Source organism: Lissotriton vulgaris, chromosome 7 (genome assembly GCF_964263255.1).
Source record: "Lissotriton vulgaris chromosome 7, aLisVul1.2, whole genome shotgun sequence".
NCBI lineage: Eukaryota > Metazoa > Chordata > Amphibia > Caudata > Salamandridae > Lissotriton > Lissotriton vulgaris.
The window spans coordinates 898,424,951-898,449,388 of record NC_141695.1 but is presented as its reverse complement, the minus strand read 5'-3'; the positions used below and the strand labels follow the sequence as shown (position 1 = coordinate 898,449,388).

At 48.7% G+C, this 24,438-nt stretch overlaps 1 protein-coding gene across 3 annotated transcripts in view; it reads right to left on the bottom strand.

The window, feature by feature from the left end:
- FLT4 (fms related receptor tyrosine kinase 4) overlaps window positions 1-24,438 on the bottom strand; it is a 462,865-nt gene that overhangs the window by 113,704 nt on the left and 324,723 nt on the right. For all 3 annotated transcript variants that reach the window (XM_086931324.1, XM_086931325.1, XM_086931323.1), the window contains 2 exons: window positions 1,195-1,357; window positions 734-863 (listed from right to left, as the gene is read on the bottom strand). In XM_086931324.1, the coding sequence (XP_086787450.1) occupies window positions 734-863; window positions 1,195-1,357 (293 nt within the window). The remainder of the gene's footprint in view (window positions 1-733; window positions 864-1,194; window positions 1,358-24,438) is intronic.

Here is a 24,438-nt window from a genome sequence, read left to right as displayed (position 1 = left end):
ATGGGCCTCTAGGCCCATAGGAATCAATGTAATGCCATTCCTTAATTGCACTTCGCAATTAAGGAATCGCAATTTCCGAAAATTAAGAAATCCTAAAAACTTTTAGGATTTCTTGATGCATAGCATTTTGCATTTCCTAAATAACGATTCCTTAATTTTCGCTATTTAAGAAATGCAAAATCCTAGATTGATGCATGTGGGGGTAAGAGGGTAAAGGAAATTCAGTATTAGCAAATTTACTACCAAGTACAGTTCTCTGGGCATTCCTTAGGAGAGTCCACCAGAATAAGTTAATTAACAGTTACAAACTTGTGAGTGTGTTGTTATTCAGGTTTGTAGATTGTTTCCCACCTTGAAAACGCTTACACATTTACTCCCGATAACTGACGAGTAACTATGCTTTCATTGTGTGACCTGCCAAAATTGATGGGGCTATGAGAGAAAACAGATTGAAAAAACTGTAAGTGCAAGAACTCTTAAGTGTCACATTTCCTCCTGTGAATATGTAAACCTGTTTGTATATATTTTTTGCATGAAAAATTACGCACAAATTTCTTGAGTACTCCTGGGAATATACAAGAGCAAGAGTTATACATTTCTAGATGCTCTCCATATTTGTAGATCCATAAAAAGTTAGACATTTACAGTAACTAGCAGTAACCCAACAATCTTTAGTTTTTTCTCAATAGTTTTTCCATGATGGCCCACACACCTCTATGGTGCACTGCCTCACCTTATTCCTCACTTCCACAAATTCCGTCCATGTTTCAATGTTGACGCCATCGTCCAGAGTTACGTTCTTCCAGTCCGTGCACTCTGTTTTCCGGTCTCGCTGTTGCCTCCTTGTGGCCCGCTTCCTGGTCCTGGAGGACATATACCCAACAAAGAGATTGTGAGGTAAAGCAGTGGCATTTAGCGATCTGGAGTCAGGTATGAAACAGGCACCTCAGGTGCAAATAGAGGACGTGTAGAAATATATGTCCAGAGGTGACAATTTGCAATACCAGGTAGCCTGGCTTGAGGAGCTAAAATCACTGGTCAGGCACCATCAATGAGAGGCCACACCCTGTTATATTAAGTTGCACCCCAGCACAGATGTGTGGTGGTGAAATCTCCATGGAATAAAACGGAGTCCTGAATTGAATGTGCTGCTTTGAATAGCGAGAAGAGAGTGCTTAACAAAGATATACTCACCGATTCTGGTTGGAGGACGTTTTGCAAGGCGTCCAAGGCCTCCACTGCCACTGGATGGCACTGGGCGCTGGGACACCATACACCGTGCAGAGAAGTGACTGTCGACTGCCACGGGCATAATTACCAGGGGAAGCGGCCTCGTTCTCATGAATATGAGGGGGAACTGAAAACAGAAGGAAGCGGTGTTAGTGTTAGGTGTGGTGGAGTTGCACTGACTTTTCATTAAAACTTTAAGGGGGGCTGTGATAGGAACTCTCTCAGTGGCATCGTATCAGCAAAGGTGTAATGTTGGTAGACTCCCAAATACTGTTTCTTAAAGCTTCTACATTCCCAGCATCGCACCTCTGCCACTGTAAAATGGCACTGCATAGTTTTGTAGCCCTTCCACATCTATTGGCTTTTAGACTCTTGTGTAACCTTGGGCTCGCATCACTAAGGGTGTTGGTGGAGCGTAAAGATTGTGGCACTTGACCTGCATTCAAAAAAATTGTTCTTACTTACAATGGGAAGGTGCCGACCATGGGATCTTTGGTAAGTTTGGTACAATCCAGTCCCAGTCAAGGAAATGTAAATTTAAGTTGGTGGGTAACTCTCACAAACATACAAGGAAGGAAAGCATTTGAAACTCTGAATTTGTGGATTTTTTTGTACCTACACTTTATTGTGACTCGATCAACTATTACATTGAGACAGCAAGACCAGCTAAACTAGTACAATGAAGCCCACACTGAAATGCTTTACACTACCGGGTCTGTCCTTCACAATATTCATCACTTCTTTGCATCATACCTAAGTGACATTAATCGGCCTTGAATCTGAAAGGTGTTTTCCCATCCCTCAGCTATGCCAGGCCCCTGACCTTGAAGTCTAAGAGGGAATGCACTACTTCAGACTGTTCTCCAAATAATTATCTGAGTCCATCGGAATCCAGCCCAAGATGGGACTCATATCACTTGAATCCCCATGGCGACTCATTACCAGACTAGGCGGGCTCAGCTCCAGCTCCTAAGAAAAAAGAAAATGCAAGCCTCTCTCAGAGGGACTTCCATGAGGCTCATGAGAAAAAAAAGTTCCTCTAAGCAGAGTGCTTCTGCTGTCTTGAGAAGTCTTGTTTTTCTTGAAATTACCTTGTGAGAGGCCTATTTTAGTCAAACTCTGAGGTGAGATTCAGTAAGGAGCTGCCCTTCAGACGTGGCGTTCTGTAACTTTTCATGTCTGGACAGTTGTTTCGAAGAGCTGTTATCAATTATTTTACGGGCACATAGAGTGGGGCTTTGGCTTCACCCACTCTGGGACTCTGTGCGTGTGAGAAGGAGATAGGTACTATTTTATGAATCCCTCTACCCTTAAGGAATTGGTGTGGATTCCAACAGTCTGCTTTCAACCGGATATCAGACGTTACCACACGTTCATTTACCACGTGGTAACTTACAACACAGTTTTTACTACACACTGTACATTTACAATGTTCTGTTTTACCACTTTGTACTTTACCACGCAAAACAGCTGGTAAATACTGATGTTTTGTGTGTGTATGTGTATATATATATATATATATATATATATATATATATATATATATATATATATATATATATATATATATATTACCTACTGGCGGTCGCCAGTAGGTAGTTATAGTTAGGATTATTTTCAATAGGAAATCGCAACATTCTATTGTGAATAACTTTGGCGCCGGTTGAGGAATCTGCCTGAAAATCTCCTCAAATTTGCCTCGTGGTGCTCCGGTCCTTCCCTGAAAGTTTGTGGGGGATTCGTCAAGAGGGGGCCGAGATAAAAGGGGGGTCCCAAATTGTGTTTTCCCCATGGTAATTTCCATAGGGCGGTCGACCTCTCTTTTAGCCCGAACGGCTGAATGGATTTCCACCAACCTTTACAAAATTGTAGGGACTGGTAGCCCGATGTGCCTTTGCTATGTCTCAAGATATGTGCTCCAGTGGATTTTGAGTAAATGAGGTTAAAAAAAATAGATATATCTATAAGCGCGCCCCGGTACGCGCACCGGGGCGCTAACCAGCACGCTACGCGAGTTTGCGCGCGGAAAGCTGATTGGCTCTCGGGTGTCTGTCAACATTCCAAACAGTCCGGAGCGGCCGCCATCTTGTGTCTCGGTAGGATCGAGACACAAGAGGTGGCAAAAACAAAGGGGGAAATGTCCATAAGGGGGCAGAGTAGACCCCCCCTGACCCCCTAGGTTTGATGTGGGATTTGCGCGGGGGGAGCGCCCGGTACGCCCACCGCGGAGCGTACTGGGGTGCGTACCATGGGGAAAAAAGAATGATAGAGTTTTTAAAAAATGTAGCCTTTTTTTATAATTTGGAGGTAGTTCTAAAAAGAACAGTTTTTTTTCTTCTTTTTGTTGTTTTATATTTATTTTAATTTTTTTTTGAACATTTTGTACTTTTTTTGGCTTTTATGAACTATTTTATATTTTTTTGTTATTTTTAATGGGGAGAAACAAAGCACAGGGAATTGAAAACGACTCAACTGGAGCAAAAAAAAATCATGAAACAATTATTGATTTTTGGGGCATTTGTGGTTGTCATCAGCACGGTTGATGAGCGTTATGCTTTGCTCACCATAGGTGATGGTCTTACCACAAAAAATACAAGAGATCTTGTATTGCCCAAACTTTGATTGAATGTTTGGGACCATCTCCCTTGTCTCTGGTCCCGATGGAGTGGGTTGCTTTCTTTTGGAGGTGCTGGGTGAAGATTGGGGAGGGTTACTGGCCAGTTTTCTCATCTCTGCGGCAGCATAGTTGTTGGGATGCTTGCGCTGCATGTGCCGAATCATGGTGTTATTGCCAAATGAATATTTCTTATTAGGGTTCCCCCTTGAAAGTTCAATGCCACAGAAGTCACCTTTGGCGCATTCCCTTTCTTCTTGCCCTCTGGGATGGAAAAAACTCCCATACAATGTGCTGCTTTGGCCTATATGGGGTATTGTCTTCTGGCAGCCACCTCCTCCCCTCCTCCTCCTCCTCCTCCTCTTATTCTTGACCACCAATGTGATGTTGTGGTGGTCCTCTGGTGGTGCAGATGCTCCAGCTGCTGCTGCTACTGTAGCCATTTTAAAGTACAAAATATTACTCAAAGATCTCCAAACAGGTCTTCCTCAGTCAAAGGACAAAGTCAGAATAAGGAAAAAAGGTGGGGTCTTTCATCATTTGGAAAAAAAAACTGTCCTGAACCAATGAAAAGTGTTATTTTCAGGTCACATGACCCGGGCTTTCATCATTTGGAAACCAAAACTGTTCTGCACCAATAAAAAGTGTTATTTTAAGTTCACATTACCCGACGCGCTTAAGCGTCGCGCACCCGGGCGCGCGTCGCGTAAGCGCGTTGGATGCTTACGTTGCGCGATCGTATTCGGTCGAGTGCTTCCGGGTGCGCTTACGCCATGCATATCACGCGGACGCGGCTACGCGATACGTCTTGATGATGTTTTCGTTCGCGGCAATAGCGCTAGCGGGACGCTCACCGGTGCGCGCCCCGGGGCACGCCGGAAAACTGCGTTTTCCGGTGCGCACCGGGAGCACACCAGGGCAAAAAAAAACCCAAAAATATATAGTATTATATAAATATACAATATAGGATTCATTATAAAAAATATTACATTTCATAGGTTTGAGGCCCTATATATAGTTAGGAATTAGAATTTAAAAAACCTATGAAATTCACTGAAAAAACCATAGGTTTCACACCAGTTATAGTTAGCTGGAAATTTTACTGACATAAAACTATAGAAATTCCAACGTTATAGTTAGTTGGACTCACTATAACAAGCGCGCCTGCAATGCACTGCTGATGACGTCACATATTACATCACTCATGGCATCGTCAGTGACATCACTCATGACATCACTTATGACACCATCCTTGTGACAGAGTGACAGACCTCCTTTTAGTGTAATGTAACCCTTGAAACACATATTCAAAAATAGAAACTAACATTTTCAAAAAAAAGGAGATACCCATACCAGTTACAACAACCAATTCAGTAATTCCATCCCGGACGGCTACAAGATCATTCGAAAGGACCGCAGCAAGCAAACTGGAGGAGGCATCGCCATCGTCCACAAGAACACCATCCGCATCACGACCAGTCCCGACGACAACCTCACAAACGCCGAACACCTTCACTTCCAGATCCACACCGAACCTAAAACCACACACAGAGGCACCCTCATCTACAGACCACCAGGACCCCGCACACAATTCAGGGAAGACATCACTGACTTCATCAGCCCACACGCCCTCCCCTCCGAGAACTACATTCTACTGGGAGACCTCAACTACCACCTGGAAAAGAAAAACGACTCCAACACCACCACCCTTCTGGACAACCTGGCCAACCTCGGACTCAAACAACTTGTCAATACCCCCACCCACTATGCCGGACACACACTCAACCCAATCTTCACCTCCAGCAAGCACATCTCCTTCAATCACACCACAGCTCTCCACTGGACGGACCACAGCTGCGTTCACTTCAACTACAAAAAGACCATGACCCACAACCCCCCACAACCTATTCCCCGAAGAAATTGGAACAAAATTACCACCGACCAGCTCTTCACATCGCTACACCAAAACCCTCCTGCCAAATCATCGGACCCAAACCAAGCAGCCACAAACTTCACACAATGGAGCACCCACAGCGCAGACGACCTAGCACCCTTGAAAAACCATCAAATCAAACAAGGTAACAAAAAAGCCCCCTGGTACAACGACGATCTTAAAAAATCCAAGAAGTTATGTTGCACCCTCGAAAAAGCCTGGAGAAAAAACCCTACCACTGACAACCTGACCACCTTCAAGAACGCTACCCGCAAACACCACCAACTGATCCGATCTACCAAGAAATCAACATTCAAGGATCGACTTGACAACAACGCCCACAACAGCAAGGAACTATTCAACATCGTCAAAGAATTTACCAACCCCACCGCCGGCACCAACGACATCACTCCCTCCCAAGACCTCTGCGATTCCCTAGCCTCTTTCTTCTACAACAAAATCGCCGACATACATAACAGCTTTGAAAACCAGTCCGGGGATCGGTCCACTGCACCCACCTCCGATCCAATACCCCCCTTTAACAACCTCTGCGCCTGGAACCCAATCACCACTGAAGAAACCATCCGCCTCATGAACTCCATCCACTCAGGATCACCAACCGACCCATGTCCCCACCACATTTTTAACAAAGTAGACTCCATCATCGCACCCCATCTCGGTGACGTCATCAACTGCTCCCTCAACTCCGCTACCTTTCCGGAAAGCTGGAAACATGCTGAACTCAGCGCCCTTCTGAAGAAACCCACAGCAGACCCCACTGAACTTAAGAACTACCGCCCATATCGCTCCTCCCATTCCCTGCCAAAGTTATAGAGAAAGCCGTTAACAGTCAGCTCGTCGCCTTCCTCGAAACCAACAAATCCCTCGACCCCTCACAGTCTGGCTTCCGAGCCAAACACAGCACCGAAACCAGCCTCATCGCAGCAACAGACGACATCCGAACTCCTCTGGACAATGGAGAAACAGCTGCCCTCATCCTACTTGACCTCTCTGCAGCCTTCGACACAGTCTGTCATAGCACCCTCATACAACGCCTCAGCAACGTCGGAATACAAGGAAAAGCTTTGGACTGGATCATCTCATTCCTTGCTGGAAGAACCCAGAGAGTCCGCCTCCCCCCTTTTAGATCAGAGGCCTCCGAAGTCATCTGCGGCATTCCACAAGGATCATCACTCAGTCCCACCCTCTTCAACGTATACATGAGTCCCCTCGCATCCATCGCGCGCCAAAACAACCTTAACATCATCTCCTACGCAGACGACACCCAACTGATCCTCTACCTCACCAAAGACCCAAACACCGCCAAAACCAACTTACACGAAGGAATGAAAGAAGTAGCCGAGTGGATGAAGAATAGCAGGCTAAAACTGAAATCGGACAAAACGGAAGTCCTCATCTTAGGATCATCCCCCTCTGCCTGGGACGACTCATGGTGGCCACCGGCCCTGGGAACCGCACCCATACCTAAAGATCACGCACGTAACCTGGGCTTCATCCTGGACTCCTCCCTATCGATGACCAAACAAGTCAACGCTGTCTCATCCTCATGCTTCAACATCCTACGCATGCTCAAAAAAATCTTCCGATGGATCCCCAACGAAACAAGAAAGACGGTCACCCACGCCCTGGTCACAAGCCGACTGGATTACGGAAACACCCTTTATGCCGGAACCACAGCCAAACTACAGAAAAAACTCCAACGCATCCAAAACGCCTCAGCTAGACTCATACAGGACATCCCCCGTCAAGCGCACATCTCCGGTCACCTGAAAGACCTCCACTGGCTAACCGCCAACAAGAGAATAACGTTCTGTCTCCTCACCCACGCACACAAAGCCCTCTACGACCTAGGACCCGACTGCCTCAACTCACGACTATCCTTCTACACCCCCACCCGCCAACTACGATCATCCAATCAAGCCCTCGCCGCAATTCCCTGCATCCATAGATCCACCATGGGAGGAAGGACCTTCTCCTACTTAGCGGCCAAAACATGGAACTCTCTCCCCACCCACCTCCGCCTTGTACAGAACCACCTCTCCTTCAGAAAGCAACTTAAGACCCTCTGGGTGAGTAGTGTGCTATATAAATTTCTGAACTTGAACTTAAACTTGAACTATATAGTCACTCATACATATACTCACTCATCATATGTAGTGATACATCTATACATCCTGTTATACACCGACAGTCATCCAAAAGTTACTCACACACATATTCACACATGCAAATAAACTATTGAACATCCATTTATTTGCATATACAACTATATACACACTACCTCCTTACTTATAAGGAAACTTACACATACTTACCCTCTTAAACAAATCACTTATAGAAACACATACTTATTTAAACAGGATCTCTTACAATCTCTTACTCTCACATATACTCGCTTATGTACATCAAAACTCACATACACTAGATTAAAATAAATGTAGTTACTAAAAAAGACAATAGTGAGACAGTCATTCACTCACTAACACACACATAGACACACTCATCCACCCATACAGTCCTGCACATATGCTGTCTTAAAAACACATTCAAACAGTGAGTCAGTCACCAACCCATGCAGCCACTTATACACAAAGTGAAACACTGATACATATATTTCAATATTTAAACGTTACTCGCTAATATATGTATTCAATAAGATACACTTAATAAGGCAGTTAACCATTTTTTTTTTTAAAACATCCATTTACACACTTATTTAACCATTTATTCTTCCATCAACCTTTACAAATACATATATAAAACATATTGATTTTTCAGAAAGGCACACATTCACTGGCTGGTGTCATCAGTGATGTCACTGACGATGTCATGAGTGGTGTAATATGTGACGTCATCAGCAGTGCATTGCAGGCGCGCTTGTTATAGTGAGTCCAACTAACTATAACGTTGGAGGGGGCGTGGCCAAGCAGCATGGCCGACAGGACGTGAGCTCTGCCAGCTCCCGTCCTGCGGACCCTTAAATCCTGAATAAAATCCTACCCAGGCTCCGGTGAGCAGTCCTGATAGACCGGAGGAATCCCTGACGCTGCGGGGATCATCCCTGCCGATTTTCAGCCGGAGGGAGTAGCAGAGTGACCGCGGAGCAACTCCGGTGATCCGGAGGCGGCCGCCACACCTACGCGAGGCCGCGGTCTGGGCCTGGTCGGCCGAAGGAGGCTATATCCTGGAGTGTTGCGGAGGGCCTGTGGGGCGATCGCAGAGCTTGTCCCGGGCCTGGACCTTGACCCGAGGGACGACGCCGAGTGAGAGGGCGTGATTGCCGGCGCTGGTCCGAGGGTCGCCCCAGGAGGAGCTTCGGCCCCAGTGGAGCAGGCCGCGAGTTCCGAGTGAAGATCGGGGGAGCCCGGACCCGTGAGAGCGCCTTGACGTGCGCTTGTCCAGCTGTGCCTCTGCCTGCTTCAGGGACGGCCCGCTATCCTGAAACGGAAGAGCGACGAGAGGGCCGAGGACCGGAGCGCACCCCTCCCCCCACTGAGCCGCCATCTTGAGGTCGACCGTTGGACTGCGGGGACGGTGAGTGACTGGCGGCGCCTGCCGACCGGGGTCCCGGCAGAGTCTGTGTGGCAGTGGGATAGGAGCAGGCGGGGGGCCCGGAGGAGCACAGAAGAGCAGCGCGGACGGCGCAGGCACCGACGCTGGGCCCCTGCCAGTCTACGTGGGGCCGACCCGGTTCCCCCGGGCCTACCTGCCTCCTGAAGTGCGGGGAGGAGGGGGTGCGATCCCCCCCATTGACTCTTGGAGGAGGCTCCGGGCCGCTGGAGGCAATATTAGTTGAGAGGGGCTGACTGGACTCCTGATTGAGGCGCCGGAGTGGAGCGCATTGAGGGGCCCCCCCCATACCTGACTACTGGCTGGGTGATCGGGGCATACGAGTCAGGCCGCCCGCACGGGCCGGGTGCGGCGCATTGAGTGGACTACTCCCTGTGGGGCCCGGCTGGACGGAGGGACACAGAGCCGCCACCGCTGGAGGCCGCGGGGACACTCGGCGAGATCGCGCCGCCCCGCTGGTGGGGAGTGGTTGCCGGAATCCCCCTTGTCGGTGTAAGAAGCTTCCTGGCGGTGCCTGCGGTCCCTGGGACCTGCCTGTGACGGGAGTGTTGGGAGAGTGGGGACGCCCAGCAGACTGTGCAAGGGTGAGAGCTCGAGCGCGACGCCACACGGAGCGTTCCGCCGACCAGGTGGAGGCGGAGGTGGACTTGCTGTTGATCTACAGGCGGGCTAGCCCCGCATTGGGTTCAATCCGAGGATGCGTAAAGACCGGGCGTCCCGCTCGTCACAGGCCAATACGATCACCCAGTACACCACGCAGAGACTGCCACCCCAAAGGATTACGCGCCAGTCGGGCCAGGATGAGGAGCCAGGGAACTCCGGTGAGCCCTCCCGTGCGGAACTCCTAAAGGCTATTCAGGGCTCCCACTCAGCGCTGGAGAGGCAAATTGAAACAGTCTCCATCGACGTCAACCTCCTGCGAACAGACCTCCGTAAAGTCGCGGACAAAGTCACGGATGCGGAGGCCAATATCGAGCAGCTACAAGGGGAAGTGGCCTCTCTCCGGAAGATGGTCACACACCTTACGGCAACGACTGGTGCCCTGGAACGGAGAGCTGAGGACGCAGAAGGGAGGGCGCGTCGCAGCAACATTCGAGTCCTGGGTGTCCCGGAGAGACTGGAGGCTGGAGATCCTGAACGCTTTCTGGAAACATGGATTAGAGCGAAGCTGTGCCCGCAGGGTCTCTCAGAAGTCTTTGTCATCGAGAGAGCTCATCGAGCCCTGGTTCCCCCGCCACAGCCGGGGGCCCCGCCGCGAGCTCTGATTGCCAAGATATTGAATTATCGGGATCGGGACTGCATCCTGCGAGCAGCAAGGGAGAAACCAGACCTGGCCATCGAAAATAGTCGGATTTCGATATACCCAGACTATACCCACCAGGTTCAGGAGATGAGGAAATCCTTCCTGGGGGTTAAGCAGAAGCTCCGGGCGATGCAGTTACACTATATGTTACTATATCCTGCCAAACTGAAGGTGCTGGCTCAGGGTAAGGCACACTTCTTTGAATCTCCGGAGGAAGTTTGGGAGTGGCTGGAGATTAGGGGAGATGGGGTTCCACCGGGGGCCCGTGGTGGGTCCAAGGAGACTTGGGGGAGCCGTCCCCAGCGGCAGCGGAGGCCCCGGGCGGACGGAGACGACGCTCCACGTCGGAGCACACGGAGGAACCCAGAATCACGGTTGGGCCTGATGGCGGAATGCTACTGGAACCTTTGTTGCAGGGAGCCGGGGAGGAGTCTCAAAATCCGCTGGAACCGGCGGAAATCCTGGTCCTGGACACGTTACCCGCTGCAGTGAGGGACATGACACCGTCGGACCTGGTGATTCAGGAGACTGGGGGAGCTGGGGCCCTGGAGGTGAACGGCCCACCCTGAGGTGATGTAGAAGCCCTAGGTACTTTGTCTTTGGATGGCTGCGGTGGCTCCCGGGGTGGAGAGGGGTATAGGTGGACACTGGAGTGACATTGTACCCGGAGCCACCAGACTTTACATAATGGAGAGGAGACAGGGGCTGGTAGATTTGCAATGTGGGTGTCGGTTGGTATCTGGGGGCGGGGGTGCTACCGTCGGACTCAGTCCTGCATGGTCGACTACGGCGGGGCCGGAGCCGGGCATAGTGTGAGCATTGGGTCTTGCGGGGAGCTGGGGGGGGGGGGTGTATGCAGTTCATTGTTGTGTGGGTGTGTGATGGGTTGTGAGGGGTATGTGGGGTGGCTGTGCACGTCCTGGCACCAGCGGGGGAAGGGTGGGTTGACAGGTTGGGTTGTTGTCATTATCCTGCTCGTGGGTGGGGGGAGGGGGGAGTGTTCTGCAAATGTTGCAATGTTGAGGGGGGGGGAGGTGGGGGGGTACTGTTAAAAAATGTTGGCATAGGCATCATGTGTATCACTGTTCAGGCCCCTAGAAGGCGGTATTTTGGCGGCAGACTGCATGGCCCGGCGGGGCACTTACTGGAACAATGGGATACAAATTCTTAACGTGGAATGTGCGTGGGTTGGGCACTTGTACCAAACGTTATAGGGTCCTGTCCTTCCTCCGGAGGCATGCCATTTCGATTGCGTGTTTACAAGAAACACATCTGAATGAGGAGGGGGCGCAAAAGTTGGCTAAAAAATGGCGGGGTCAGGTCTTCCACTCTTCCTTTTCGACATATGCACGTGGGGTCTTGATCTGGGTGGCACCCGGGGTCCCCCTTGCAGTGCAGTATGCAGAGGCGGACATCGAGGGCAGATACCTACTGTTGGGGGTGAAGTTGAATAGCAGGGACCTTACACTCCTTAATACATACGCACCCAATGTAGACGATGCGACCTTCTACCCACAAATGCAAGACGTTTTAGTGTTGGACGTGGACAGCCCTCTCCTGTGGTTCGGGGACTTTAATTGTGTCTTGGACCCGGTCCTAGACAGACATCCTTCCCGAGCGGGGACGAAACCTCGCATGACGGCGAGACTGCGCGAGGTCATGGCGAACTTGGGAGCGGTAGATGTGTGGCGTCAGAGTCACCCGTCGCAGAAATTGTACACCTGTTACACTCCTACACACGACACCCATAGCAGACTTGATAGGGTCCTCGCCGCGAATATAGACGCGTCGTATTCCCTAAAGGTCACTCATCTGGCCCGCTTTCTGTCTGACCACTCCCCGGTGTTGTGTGCTACACAAGACATCGACCAGCCCTGCCGCCCCCGTACGTGGCGGATGCCTGCGGACTTACTGCAGGACCCATTGGGTAGAGATCATGTGCAGACTACGCTCACTAACTACGTCGACCTGAACTGGGAGGGGGACGACGTGCCTCTGTCAACGAAATGGGACGCTCTGAAGGCAGTGGTGCGAGGGGAATGTATGGCTCTTACTTATGGGGTGCGCCGACAGCTGACCCGCGAACTGAGGGAGGCTGAAGACACCCTGCGGACTCGCCAAGCCTCACCAAATCCTGGGGGACCGGAACTAGCCCTGGAGCGGGAAGCCCAGGAGCAAGTCCACGATATACTTACGCGCCTCGACAGATACACGCTGGGTCAATTCAGGCAGCGCCTCCACAGGGAGGGGGACAAATCCGGCCGATTATTGGCCTGGATTTTGAGGAAAGAATCGGCACCGGTTCGGATACTAGCCCTGAGGGGCCCTGACGGGACCATGGTGCATTCAGAGTCCGGTATACTACGGGTTCTCAAATCCCACCTACAGCAGGTGTATACGGCAGACCCGCTGGTCACGGAAGCATCCTACCAGCCTTACCTCCATGGAGTGACCCTTCCGGCCATTCCGAGCGAGGCAGCGGAGGAATTGGATGGGGCTTTGACCCTCCACGAAGTGCGGGTGGCAATGGCCAGCCTACCGACGGCGAAGTCCCCGGGAGGAGACGGGTTTCCTTCCGAGTTCTACCACGCATTCGGAGACGTCCTCGGCCCCCTCCTCCTCCAGGTCTTCCGTACAGCGCTGGAGGATGGAGCTCTCCCGCCCACGATGTACCAGGGCGAGATCTGCATGCTTCTAAAGCTGGGTGGTGATGACTGTGACCCCGCGGCATACCGCCCTATTACAATGATCAACACGGATGTCAAGATCCTGACCAAACTCTTAGCCGCTCGGTTGGCGCCGCACATGGCCCAGTTGGTTCACCAGGACCAGTGTGGGTTTATCCCCGGACGCAACACCGCGATGAATCTGCGGCGATTAACCCATGTTATGCATGAGGTGCGCGGTAGGGAGGATCCCCAGGTCCTGGTCTCGATAGACTTGGCCAAAGCATTTGATACGGTTAGCTGGGGATACCTGTCAGAGGTGCTTCAACAGGTGGGATTGGGGCCCGTGTTTCGCAAGTGGATCCAGATACTGTATCGGGCGCCTCGGGCCAGAGTCAGACTGGGGGCCGCACGCTCGGAGGACTGGCGTTGGATAGAGGCACCCGGCAGGGTTGCCCCCTCTCGCCGCTCCTGTTCGCCCTGGCAATTGAGCCATTGGCGGTGGAAGTCCGTACCACAATGGACCAATGGGGAATCAGAGTGGGGAGCAATGTCCACACGGTGTCCCTGTATGCGGATGACGCTCTGTTTTATTTCACATCTCCGCAAGACGCGTGACCGGTCTTGCTGCGGCTGCTGGACCGTTTTGGCGCGGCTTCGGGCCTGCGTATCAATGCAGGGAAGTCCCTGATCTTCCCCCTAGCGGGATGTAATGCGGACGCGCGCGGGGACTTGCCACACCTGGGTCTGCGGTGGGAACTGGAGGCCTTCCGCTATCTGGGGATACAGGTGGCGTCGTCGGACGAACAATCGCTGGCCCGCAACGCGTATAGGGTGGTGCACTCCCTGCAACAATCAGTGGCGTTCTGGAACACATTGCCTCTCTCCCTGATGGGACGTCTGGCGGTGGCAAAAATGGTGATGCTGCCGCGGGTACTGTATGTTTTACAGAATTCGCTGTGCCCGCTTCCCCCGCGGATGTTCCGCACTCTTAACACTCTCCTTACGTCTTTACTCTGGGCGGGCAGGCGTAGTAGAGTTGCCTTGCACACGGTGGTCCGCAGCTGGGAGGAGGGGGGGTTGGAGGCACCGAGATTCGACCTCTACTACTACGCAGCTCAGCTGTTGCCGGCTGCCAGGTGGTTCGCAGATGCGGACACCTGGGAACTACGGCTCCTTGCAGGGAGTGCGGATGAAAGGGTGGCTCAGATGGCCCTGATGCGCTGCAGGGGCGCGGATGCGGCGCTGCCGTACATAGTGCGCCACACCGCAGCCATTTGGCAGCGTGTTGTGGAAAAAATCCTGCGGAGGGCCCCCTTTCACAGGGAGCTGCCGATATGGATCATGGCCCCAGTGGTGGACATGGAGGTACACATGCCTTTCCATGACTGGAGAGCGGGTGGGTGCGAGTTGTTGGCGGATCTCTACCCGGACGACACGTTCCTATCTCTCGAACGGGCGACGGAGACGTTCGGACTTGGGGAGGGACAGTTCCTACACTATAGGGGCCTCCACGCAATGGCACGAGATACTTGGCCGCAATTCCCTGATGCCCCCCCTGTGTCCCATACCCTCAATATTATCCTTTCCTGTGGTAGGGGCAGGAGGCTGATAACACTGTTGTACTCAGCCATGCGGCAGGACTCCACCCCACCGGTTCCTCCGGCGTGGGCGGCCTGGGAGACTGACCTGGGGGTTGCTTTGGACCCAGCACAGCGCAAACGCATTGGTACCCTCACCCGGAAGGTGTCGTGCAACGCACGGTTCAAATTGACACACTTCAATTTCTTACACCGTACATATGTGACTCCAGTTGCCTTGAGGCGTATTGCCCCGGACAAGCGCGATAACTGCCCTAGGTGCGGCACGCCGGGGGCCTCTTTTCTTCATCTAGCATGGGACTGCCCGCTGGTTGACGCCTTCTGGCAGTCGGTGGTGGCGCACATTTGTAGAGTTACTGGACTCCGGATGGAACTGACCCCCCTTCACTGCTTGTTAGCCTTAGTCCCCAAGCCCAGGAAGTGTGCTCTGCCCTACAAGATGTTACAGCTTCTACTAGTACTGGCGAGGAGGAGGGTGGCCATCACGTGGATGGGACAGAGGGCCCCGGAGATGACACTTTGGCTTAGAGATGTGGGGGAATGGTCCCTGGCGGAGGAAACCTTTATGCAAAACGTGCGTAGAGATGTCAAATTGCAGGACGACCTGCTTGCATGGAGAATGATGCGAGTGGTGGGTGAGGCTGATGAAGATTCGGATGGTACGAGTGCGGAGTTGTTCACCCCTGGGGATACGGAGTCTGGGGAGGAGGGCGGAGAGGGCGATGGGGTGGGTGGGGGAGAATGGTGAGTTGGGGGAGTGCCTAACCGCACACGCACCTGTAGGTTACAACTGGGAGGTATTGTGTTTTGTATCTCAAGGCGTCATTCCTAATTTACGTGATGACCGCTGCTATACCCGCCAATAGGAGTGCCATAATGAGGTGAACGACCTGTGTACACATGCTTTAGTCATGAATGCCGTAGTGTTGGGGGGGTGGGGTTCCTATGGGGAGTTGGGGGGTAACCTGTATTAAAGAAAAACGAAAAAGCAGATCAGAATATCCTGCTGTGCAGTCACAGGGCTGGGCTCATGGCCTGGCTTGCATGATACCAGCTACCGCCGCCCGGCCTTCGGGTTGTGGGCTGATGGGCCGTGTATACAGACGTGTGATCTTTGATAATGTCATTGCTCTCTTGGGACTGTTGGCAAAATTGTTATATGCTATCATTGTCTGCAACAAAAATAAAGTTAAAAAAAAAAAACTATAACATTGGAATTTCTATGGTTTTATGTCAGTAAAATTTCCAGCTAACTATAACTGGTGTGAAACCTATGGTTTTTTCAGTATATATATATATATATATATATATATGAAGTAAGCGGTCCAAGTTCCAAACAGTACAGGAACCAGCGGTCGAGACCTCACAACACCTCACAACCAGCAAATCAGTAGAGCCTCAAAGAAGTAGATCCACAATGGAAAGCAGGGAAGACGTATTTTTAATAAGGATGACGCGTTTCACTCTACAAGAGAGCTTGATCACACAGTGCGCCAGAAACAAAAAAAGTGTATAAATACTAAACATAAACAAAGGGCTTCGATGAACACCACCAATGTTACACGCCTTCTCCAGTTCATAACAATAAAGGAAGGACTGAAAACTATACATAATGCAGAAACAAAGTAACACAAAATGTAGCATAATGGATGCTGAAACGTTCATGGTTACAAATGATTATACAAAGTTAAACGCACTGCATGTATTGCGTATTAATACTATTTACAATGTTATGATTCTTAAAGGGGCTGTGTATTTACAAATAACAGTGACGGCAAGTGCCTAAAAAACCAAACTAAGGTTATACTGTTATTGTCAATATAAACAAGCAAGATGATGACATAGTGCCTAAAAATAACATATTCCTACTGACAAGGTGCCACAAAGTAAGATTTTACTGCTGAACTTAAAATAAGCAGCTAAGAATCACAACATGTGAAGTGCATAACATCCCAATCATTAAAGTAAAACTGGGACCAAAGCATCATAATAAAAAGATAAGAATTAAACCAAAAATTAAATAATATAACCAGACATATGGGAGAAAGCACAAAAAATAAAAGAAGTAAATGGTGACGAGAAAAATAAGAAGGGAATAAAATCATAAAAATAGTCGCAGCTGAAGTCAAAATGGCCTGACAGGACAGAACATGATAATATAACAGGGAACTTTGCAAACAGGTGTACAACTCCACAAAATACATATTTCAATAAACTTGGAATAAAAACACCTAAACAAAGTATATACAAATGCAGACTGGCCAGCTGGCCAACCACTCTGTGATAGTCTACACCACATCAGAAAACTCACATACATAATACAGAAAGAATAATCATCTCAAACTGACCCTATACAGTTTATAGAAAATTGCTCAGATCTTCGGTCAAGTTTAAACCATTAGGTGCCTTGGTGTCTAAGGCCAAAATTAAATGAGATTCCTTCTGCCAAAGAAGTTTCATCCTGTCACCTCCCCGTCCGGGTTGAGGTACTGAGCACAGAACTGTATATTCGAGATCCCTCAATTTATTATCATGAACAGCTCGAAAATGTCGTGCGACAGGGTAGTTATTATCGCTATTGACAATTGCACAGATGTGCTGCAATATTCTCTGGTGTACCGGAAGTTTAGTACTTCCAATGTACTCCAGGTTGCATGTGCATTTCAGTTTGTACACAACAAATTCAGATCTACAAGTGAGGTATTCACGAATAGGGACAGGTGTGGAGCAAAATGCTGTGAAATAATGGGTACTATTCTTGGCAAAAGTACAAGCTCTGCACGAAGTGCACTGGAAGAATCCTGTCTTGGTGGTTAAACTCTTTTTAGGTGGATCTTCGGGCATGGATCTATCTAATGCATCACGCATACTAGGTGATCTTCTGAATGTAATATTAGGACATCTAGATAGTATAGGTCCAAGAATGACATCCGTGAGGATTATAGGCCATTCAGAAGTGATGATGCTCCTGATTTTATGCTCCTGTGTACTGTAGTTGGTAATAAGGCGCACAGTGCTTTCATCAGTAGAGCTGTCAGGAGTTTTGGGCATCAGAAGTGTTTTACGCTCAATTGCGCGAGCTTTGTGGAGAGCCTTATCTAGGATGAAATCAGAGTATCCCCTGTGAATGAAACGTTGCCTAGATTCATTTAGACATTTCTCCAAGGAGTCATTTTCACTGCATATTCTGCAGATATGAATGAACTCCCCATAGGGGACACTGCGAATCGTGTGGGCAGGGTGAGGGCTGTGAGCTTGCAAAATTGAATTGCCTGCAGTGGCCTTTCTGTGCAGGCAGGTTTAAATTTGGTTGTTTTTGATGAAAATGTTAACATCAAGAAATTCAGCTGAGTCAGCCGTGATGCTGGAGGTAAATTTAAGATTAAAGGAATTCCTATTAATCTCCTCAACAAACATTTTAGCATCTTTTGCTGTGCCCTGCCAGATTATACAGACGTCATCTATAAAACGCCAATAGTGCTTGATGTGAGGTAACCAATGGCGATGTGTGGTTTTGAGCTCCCGTTCCTCCCACCAGCCAACATGCAAGCATGAGTAGCTGGGGGAGAAACACGAGCCCATCGCCACACCTCGAAGTTGTTCATATATCTGACCCTGAAACTTGAAAAAATTGGTGGTTAGACAGATATTTAACATTTCCATTAACATGATGTTGTGCTCACGAAAACAAATGTCACGTCTGTCAAGATAATGTTTACACGCGTTCATGCCATGTTGATGGTGTATCGACGTGTAAAGGGATTCGATATCCATTATCAAGAATAGTAAGTTCGCATTCCATTCCACTTTCATGAGTTTAGTTAAAAAGTCAGTGGTGTCCTTTACAAAGGATAGAAGATTCTGCATGTGAGGCTGCAAAAAATAGTCTATATATTTGGAGATGTTTTCGTTGTTGCTACCTATGGCAGCTATGATTGGACGACCAGGAGTGGGTGTTGTCTGTTTATGAATTTTCGGTAGAAAATATAACACCGGTGTAATGGGATGTTCTTTCACTAGAAAATTGCACTCGTCCTTCGTGAGCAAACCTTTTCGTTTCCATGTATGTATTTGTTTGCGAGTAGATTCATTGCATTTGTTCATCGCAAACTGGGAAGTAGCTCGATAACAAGAGGTGTCACTAAGGTGTCTCTGGGCTTCAGTGATGTAATCCTTAGTTGACCAAAGCACTGTGTTTCCTCCCTTATCAGCATTTTTGATGATAATATCTTTGTTCTTTTGTAGTTTGCTCACAAGTCTATGGTACTGTTTGTCGTTGTATTTGAATTGATGCTTCTGACTCGATACTTTCCTATTAAGTGCTTTTAATTCAACAATCACTCTACCACTAAACACATCTACCGAATCACGTGGCATGATTGGCAGAAAGGTCGATTTTGGCCGAAAAGGAGTGATAGCTGAACAGCCCGTTTCAGTACTCTGACTCACAGTAGGAGTGGGTTGTGAGTCATTGTCAAAAGCCAAGTCCAACAAGTATTGTAATCCAGCAGCATCTTGAACTTGCAATCCTGGAGTCATAGTGTTGACTTCGATGCTAGACTCAGTTTGTTTTCTTTTTGCTTCAAGTCTAAAATATTTGATTAATTTGATCTTACGGATGAACTTGTAAATGTCAATCCGGGTCTGATTGTATGAGAACCTGTTGGGCGGACAATATGACAACCCCAGAGAGAGCAATTGTTGTTCTTTTATGGATAAAGGAAAGTCAGTCAGATTGATAACAGTATTTTCTACTGAGGTCGTTATCTTCTCCAATTCTTTTTTGCTTTTCCGTGTGTGGTACTTGCGTTTGAAGAGGACCCTCCTTGCGTGCCTGCACTGGCTGTCTGATTGCCTGGTTTGTTTTGAGGTTGCCGGGAGCGCAGGGAGTAACGCCGGTCCTCGCTCACAAAATTCAGTTCATCAATCAGTGTGAAGTTTTCACAGTTGGAAAGACCCTCTGTAGATCTTACTTGTACATTTTCATCTTCACTACCAGATGTGAGCGAGTTCAAAGATAGATTGTCACTATTGTCTGGTGGAATAATATTGGCGGAGGTTGATGGTTGGTTCGCTTGTACGATGCCAGCATTAGCCACTGCTTTACGCTTTAAATTGTCATATTTTCTAGAGAATGTAAAGATTCTCCCTGTGGCATAATCATGCTTGTCTCTGGCAAATTTCATGATTTTACGTTCGATGATAGTTTCTTCCAACTTTTTTACTCTCATATCAATCTCTGCCTTAGTTTTCGTTATCAAATCGGTTTCTCCCGATGCCTCCAGAAGACCATTCACTCGGTCTATTTCTAGTAACAGTTTGTTTCGATCAGATTCGGCATACTTGATCAAAATATGCAACATATTCATTGAGCTTTTCAAGTTGTTTTCCGCCCATTCTTGGAGCATCTGGGGGTCCGGATTCTCATAAGTTGGGACAATGAGGACTCTCAAACCACGCGGTATTCTGTTTGCATCCCTATACTTCGAGGGATTTCTTCTCCCACCATTTGGAAATTTCACCACAAAGGAGTTTTTCCAATGTTTTGAGTAGACTTTTCACATTGCTGTCAGCCGAGCCCGGTGCCTCACTTGTTTGTTTAGGGGCATTAACCGGAAGACTGTCAAAGCGCGCCTCAGCTGTGGCTTCTCTGTTTCTTAGCGCGTCACTAGAAATCATAGTATCGTGTCAGAAATACACGTACGTCTAAACTCGGCCAACAGATGGCAGACCGAGTCCCTGTATTGTGATATGGAGGCTGAATGCTGGTAACGATAAGAGGCAATCCCCACACCCGCTATTGCGCAAGTATCAAACCCACCCACACTGTGCAAACGAGAAAAGAAGCAACCTTACCGAAATCGGTGTTGGGCTGTCCTTCAGTCAGCCGACCGGCGGAACAAACCTTTCACCACGCCGGAAAGGTCCGCAGCCTCCTCACTCGCGATGCGTGGCAGCAGATATCACAGTCTTTAGCGCATAAACGGGGGCACAGCAAAAGCAGAATCCAACGGTTCGAAGAAGCAGAGAGGCGTAACAACACCTCAGAAGCAGCGCCGACACTGTGCCTCGGTAAACGGGGAGGGTCCAGAAGCCGGGAGCAGCCAATCCCGGATAAATTGAATGAAGTAAGCGGTCCAAGTTCCAAACAGTACAGGAACCAGCGGTCGAGACCTCACAACACCTCACAACCAGCAAATCAGTAGAGCTTCAAAGAAGTAGATCCACAATGGAAAGCAGGGAAGACGTATTTTTAATAAGGATGACGCGTTTCACTCTACAAGAGAGCTTGATCACACAGCGCGCCAGAAACAAAAAAAGTGTATAAATACTAAACATAAACAAAGGGCTTCGATGAACACCACCAATGTTACACGCCTTCTCCAGTTCATAACAATAAAGGAAGGACTGAAAACTATACATAATGCAGAAACAAAGTAACACAAAATGTAACATAATGGATGCTGAAACGTTCATGGTTACAAATGATTACACGAAGTTAAACGCACTGCATGTATTGCGTATTAATACTATTTACAATGTTATGATTCTTAAAGGGGCTGTGTATTTACAAATAACAGTGACGGCAAGTGCCTAAAAAACCAAACTAAGGTTATACTGTTATTGTCAATATAAACAAGCAAGATGATGACATAGTGCCTAAAAATAACATATTCCTACTGACAAGGTGCCACAAAGTAAGATTTTACTGCTGAACTTAAAATAAGCAGCTAAGAATCACAACATGTGAAGTGCATAACATCCCAATCATTAAAGTAAAACTGGGACCAAAGCATCATAATAAAAAGATAAGAATTAAACCAAAAATTAAATAATATAACCAGACATATGGGAGAAAGCACAAAAAAATAAAAGAAGTAAATGGTGACGAGAAAAATATATATATTTTTTTGGTTCGCTACTAACTTTGGTGCCATTTGACGAATCTTCACAAAACTTTCCAAAACATGGTCCCTTTCTGTAACATTTCATTTATTTTTGTTAGAAATGTTAAGTTTTTACTGACGTTTTCATCTAACTACATCAATTTAACCTTTGTTTTTTCAATGAATGTCGTTATATCTATCTATCTATTTATATATTAATATTTATATATTATATATCAGCACAGCCCACACGAGTAGGCTTACCAGTCGGAAGTGACGCTGCTGCTCCGTGAATGGGCGCAGAGAGCCCCCTAGCAGAATCCAAAAGTTTATTACCAAAAACGATGGTTGAAATGCGTCAGCTTTTGTGCAGAATAAATTTGTCATGCACAGCAGCTCTGAAGTGCATGGATACTTTACCATGGTATGTGTGTGTGTGAGCGAGCATGTGTGTGTTTGTTTGTGCGATATATAGAGATGCACAGAATACAGCATGCTATTTATTACCACTGCTGAGTGCGGTGAGGAGTCAAGACTCATGAGAGGTGATTCCCCTCCCAACCATTGATAATGGTAATAAATATATTATATTATAGCCATTACATTTATTCTTGTGTATTTGTTTTAATGACAGGTATTTACACAAAACAAGGATGTAAGGGGTTACATTTTTGTAGTGAGGTAAAATCATTTTGAAGGGGCCTCCTGTCTGGAGAGGTGTTTCCATACGTAGAGTAATTGTAACATGTAGTCTGTGAGGGAGTCAACATTCTTTTTCACATGCCTTTTTAATTTTTCTGTGTTAACAAAATGGAGTCTGACCTTTACCCAGTAATAATAAAAAATGACTGAAAGTGCAATCATTAACACAGATGCTCTAAATAGCATGTGTTTTTGGGCCACCGTTATCTTCAGTGCCATTTGTGGCTGTGAAAATAAACGTGGCTCAATTTTTTTTTTTTTTTTTTAAATATATTTTTATTGCAGGAATCAGTATAACAATACAGTAACGACCAGCATCATATTATAGCCAACTTTTACAAGATATAGCCCACCGACCCCCTTCCATTGCATTGCTATACAGCCAAGCAGCCCATATCCCTGGGGTTGGGCGGCGAATGTAGCTGGGGTCAGTAGGATGCGAGAGCTGGTCCGGATAACACCCTGTCCGTCATCTGCTTTTCTAAACAAACCCCAACCCCCAAAAAGATACCCCCCCCTCAAACTTCCAGTCATTGTGAAACTTCCCCCTCCCCCCCCCTCCCACCATCAGCGCCAGGGAGCTTATCCCTTTAGGATCCACTGCTTGACCCACGGGGAAGATAATAGTGCTGTTAATGCTAGTGTCTAACGGGACTCGGGTCTAGTTGCTTCTTCGCTTTCGGAGTCGCTGGGGGCACAATAATTCCTGAGGGCCTGCACCAGCGTTTCCCATTCTAACGCGGCCTCCTGCGCCTTCTCATTGCTTTGCCTCCAAGCCAACTGATATCGCAGCGCGCTCTCACCCGCCGCCCATTTCAAAAGTTCACCGTGCCATCTGCTGCCCGTAGGACCAGCACGTGCCTTCCAGTTCCTGGTCACCTCTCGCTTAGCAAGTAGGAGCCCCAGGTCGATAAATTTACTGGTGATTTTATTCCGGGGGGTATGGGGGAACCAGTGCAATAGCCCTACCGCCGCATCGAACGATAAGTGCCTCCCCGTCACCTCTTCCAAAGTCGCCGCCACCTCCTGCCAGTAGGACGTCAATCCTGGACAGGCCCATAGCATGTGTAGGAGGTCCGCCTCCTGAGCCGGGCACCTAGGGCATTCCGCCGAAGCCGTGGCAAAATAACGCCTGATCTTAGCCGGGGTCAGGTACGCCCTATGGAGAACATAATAGTGGACCAGTTGGAAACGGGCGCTACGTGTACCCTTCCATGCTCGCCTCACCAGCTGGGACCAGGCCGTCTCCGGGATCTCCCTACCGATGTCCTCTTCCCAGCGGGACTTCAGTGTGGCGAGAGGGACCAACCCCTCGGTGATCAGCCTGCCGTAAAGGCAAGTGACCGCCTTCACTGTGCCCGCCGACATCATTACATACTGGCACACCTGGGACAATTGAGGTTCCTCTAGTCCGTTTTGCCAGTGCGCCTGGATCACTCGCACAATGGCCGAGTGCAGCAGGAAGTCGCCCCGGGGGATCCCAAAGCGGTCAATGAGATCCTGAAAGGACAGGAGCACTCCGTCCTCATACAGGTCCCCGACGAGCTGTAAACCCGAATCCTCCCAGTCCGCCAGTCGCGACCAGTCTCCTCCGTGGGGGAGGGCCGTCAGCATCCCCAATGGAATTTCAGGTGCATATGGGGTCCGCAGGTGACCCCTGTTATGAGCCCGATTCCAACAGAGTCGGATAGTCCGCTCCTCCATCGACAGGTCCCGAAGGACTAAACGCTGTCGCAGCGCGATAAAGGAGAGGACGTGCCTGGCCATACCCGTCCCTCTACCGTCTTCCGGGCCTCTGAACTCCCTGGCTATCTCCTGGGTGTATGTCTGGAGCTGCGCCGCTAGGTAATACTTCTCGAAGTCCGGCACAGCGAGCCCCCCCTCGTCCTTCGGCCTCATCAGGGTATTGAG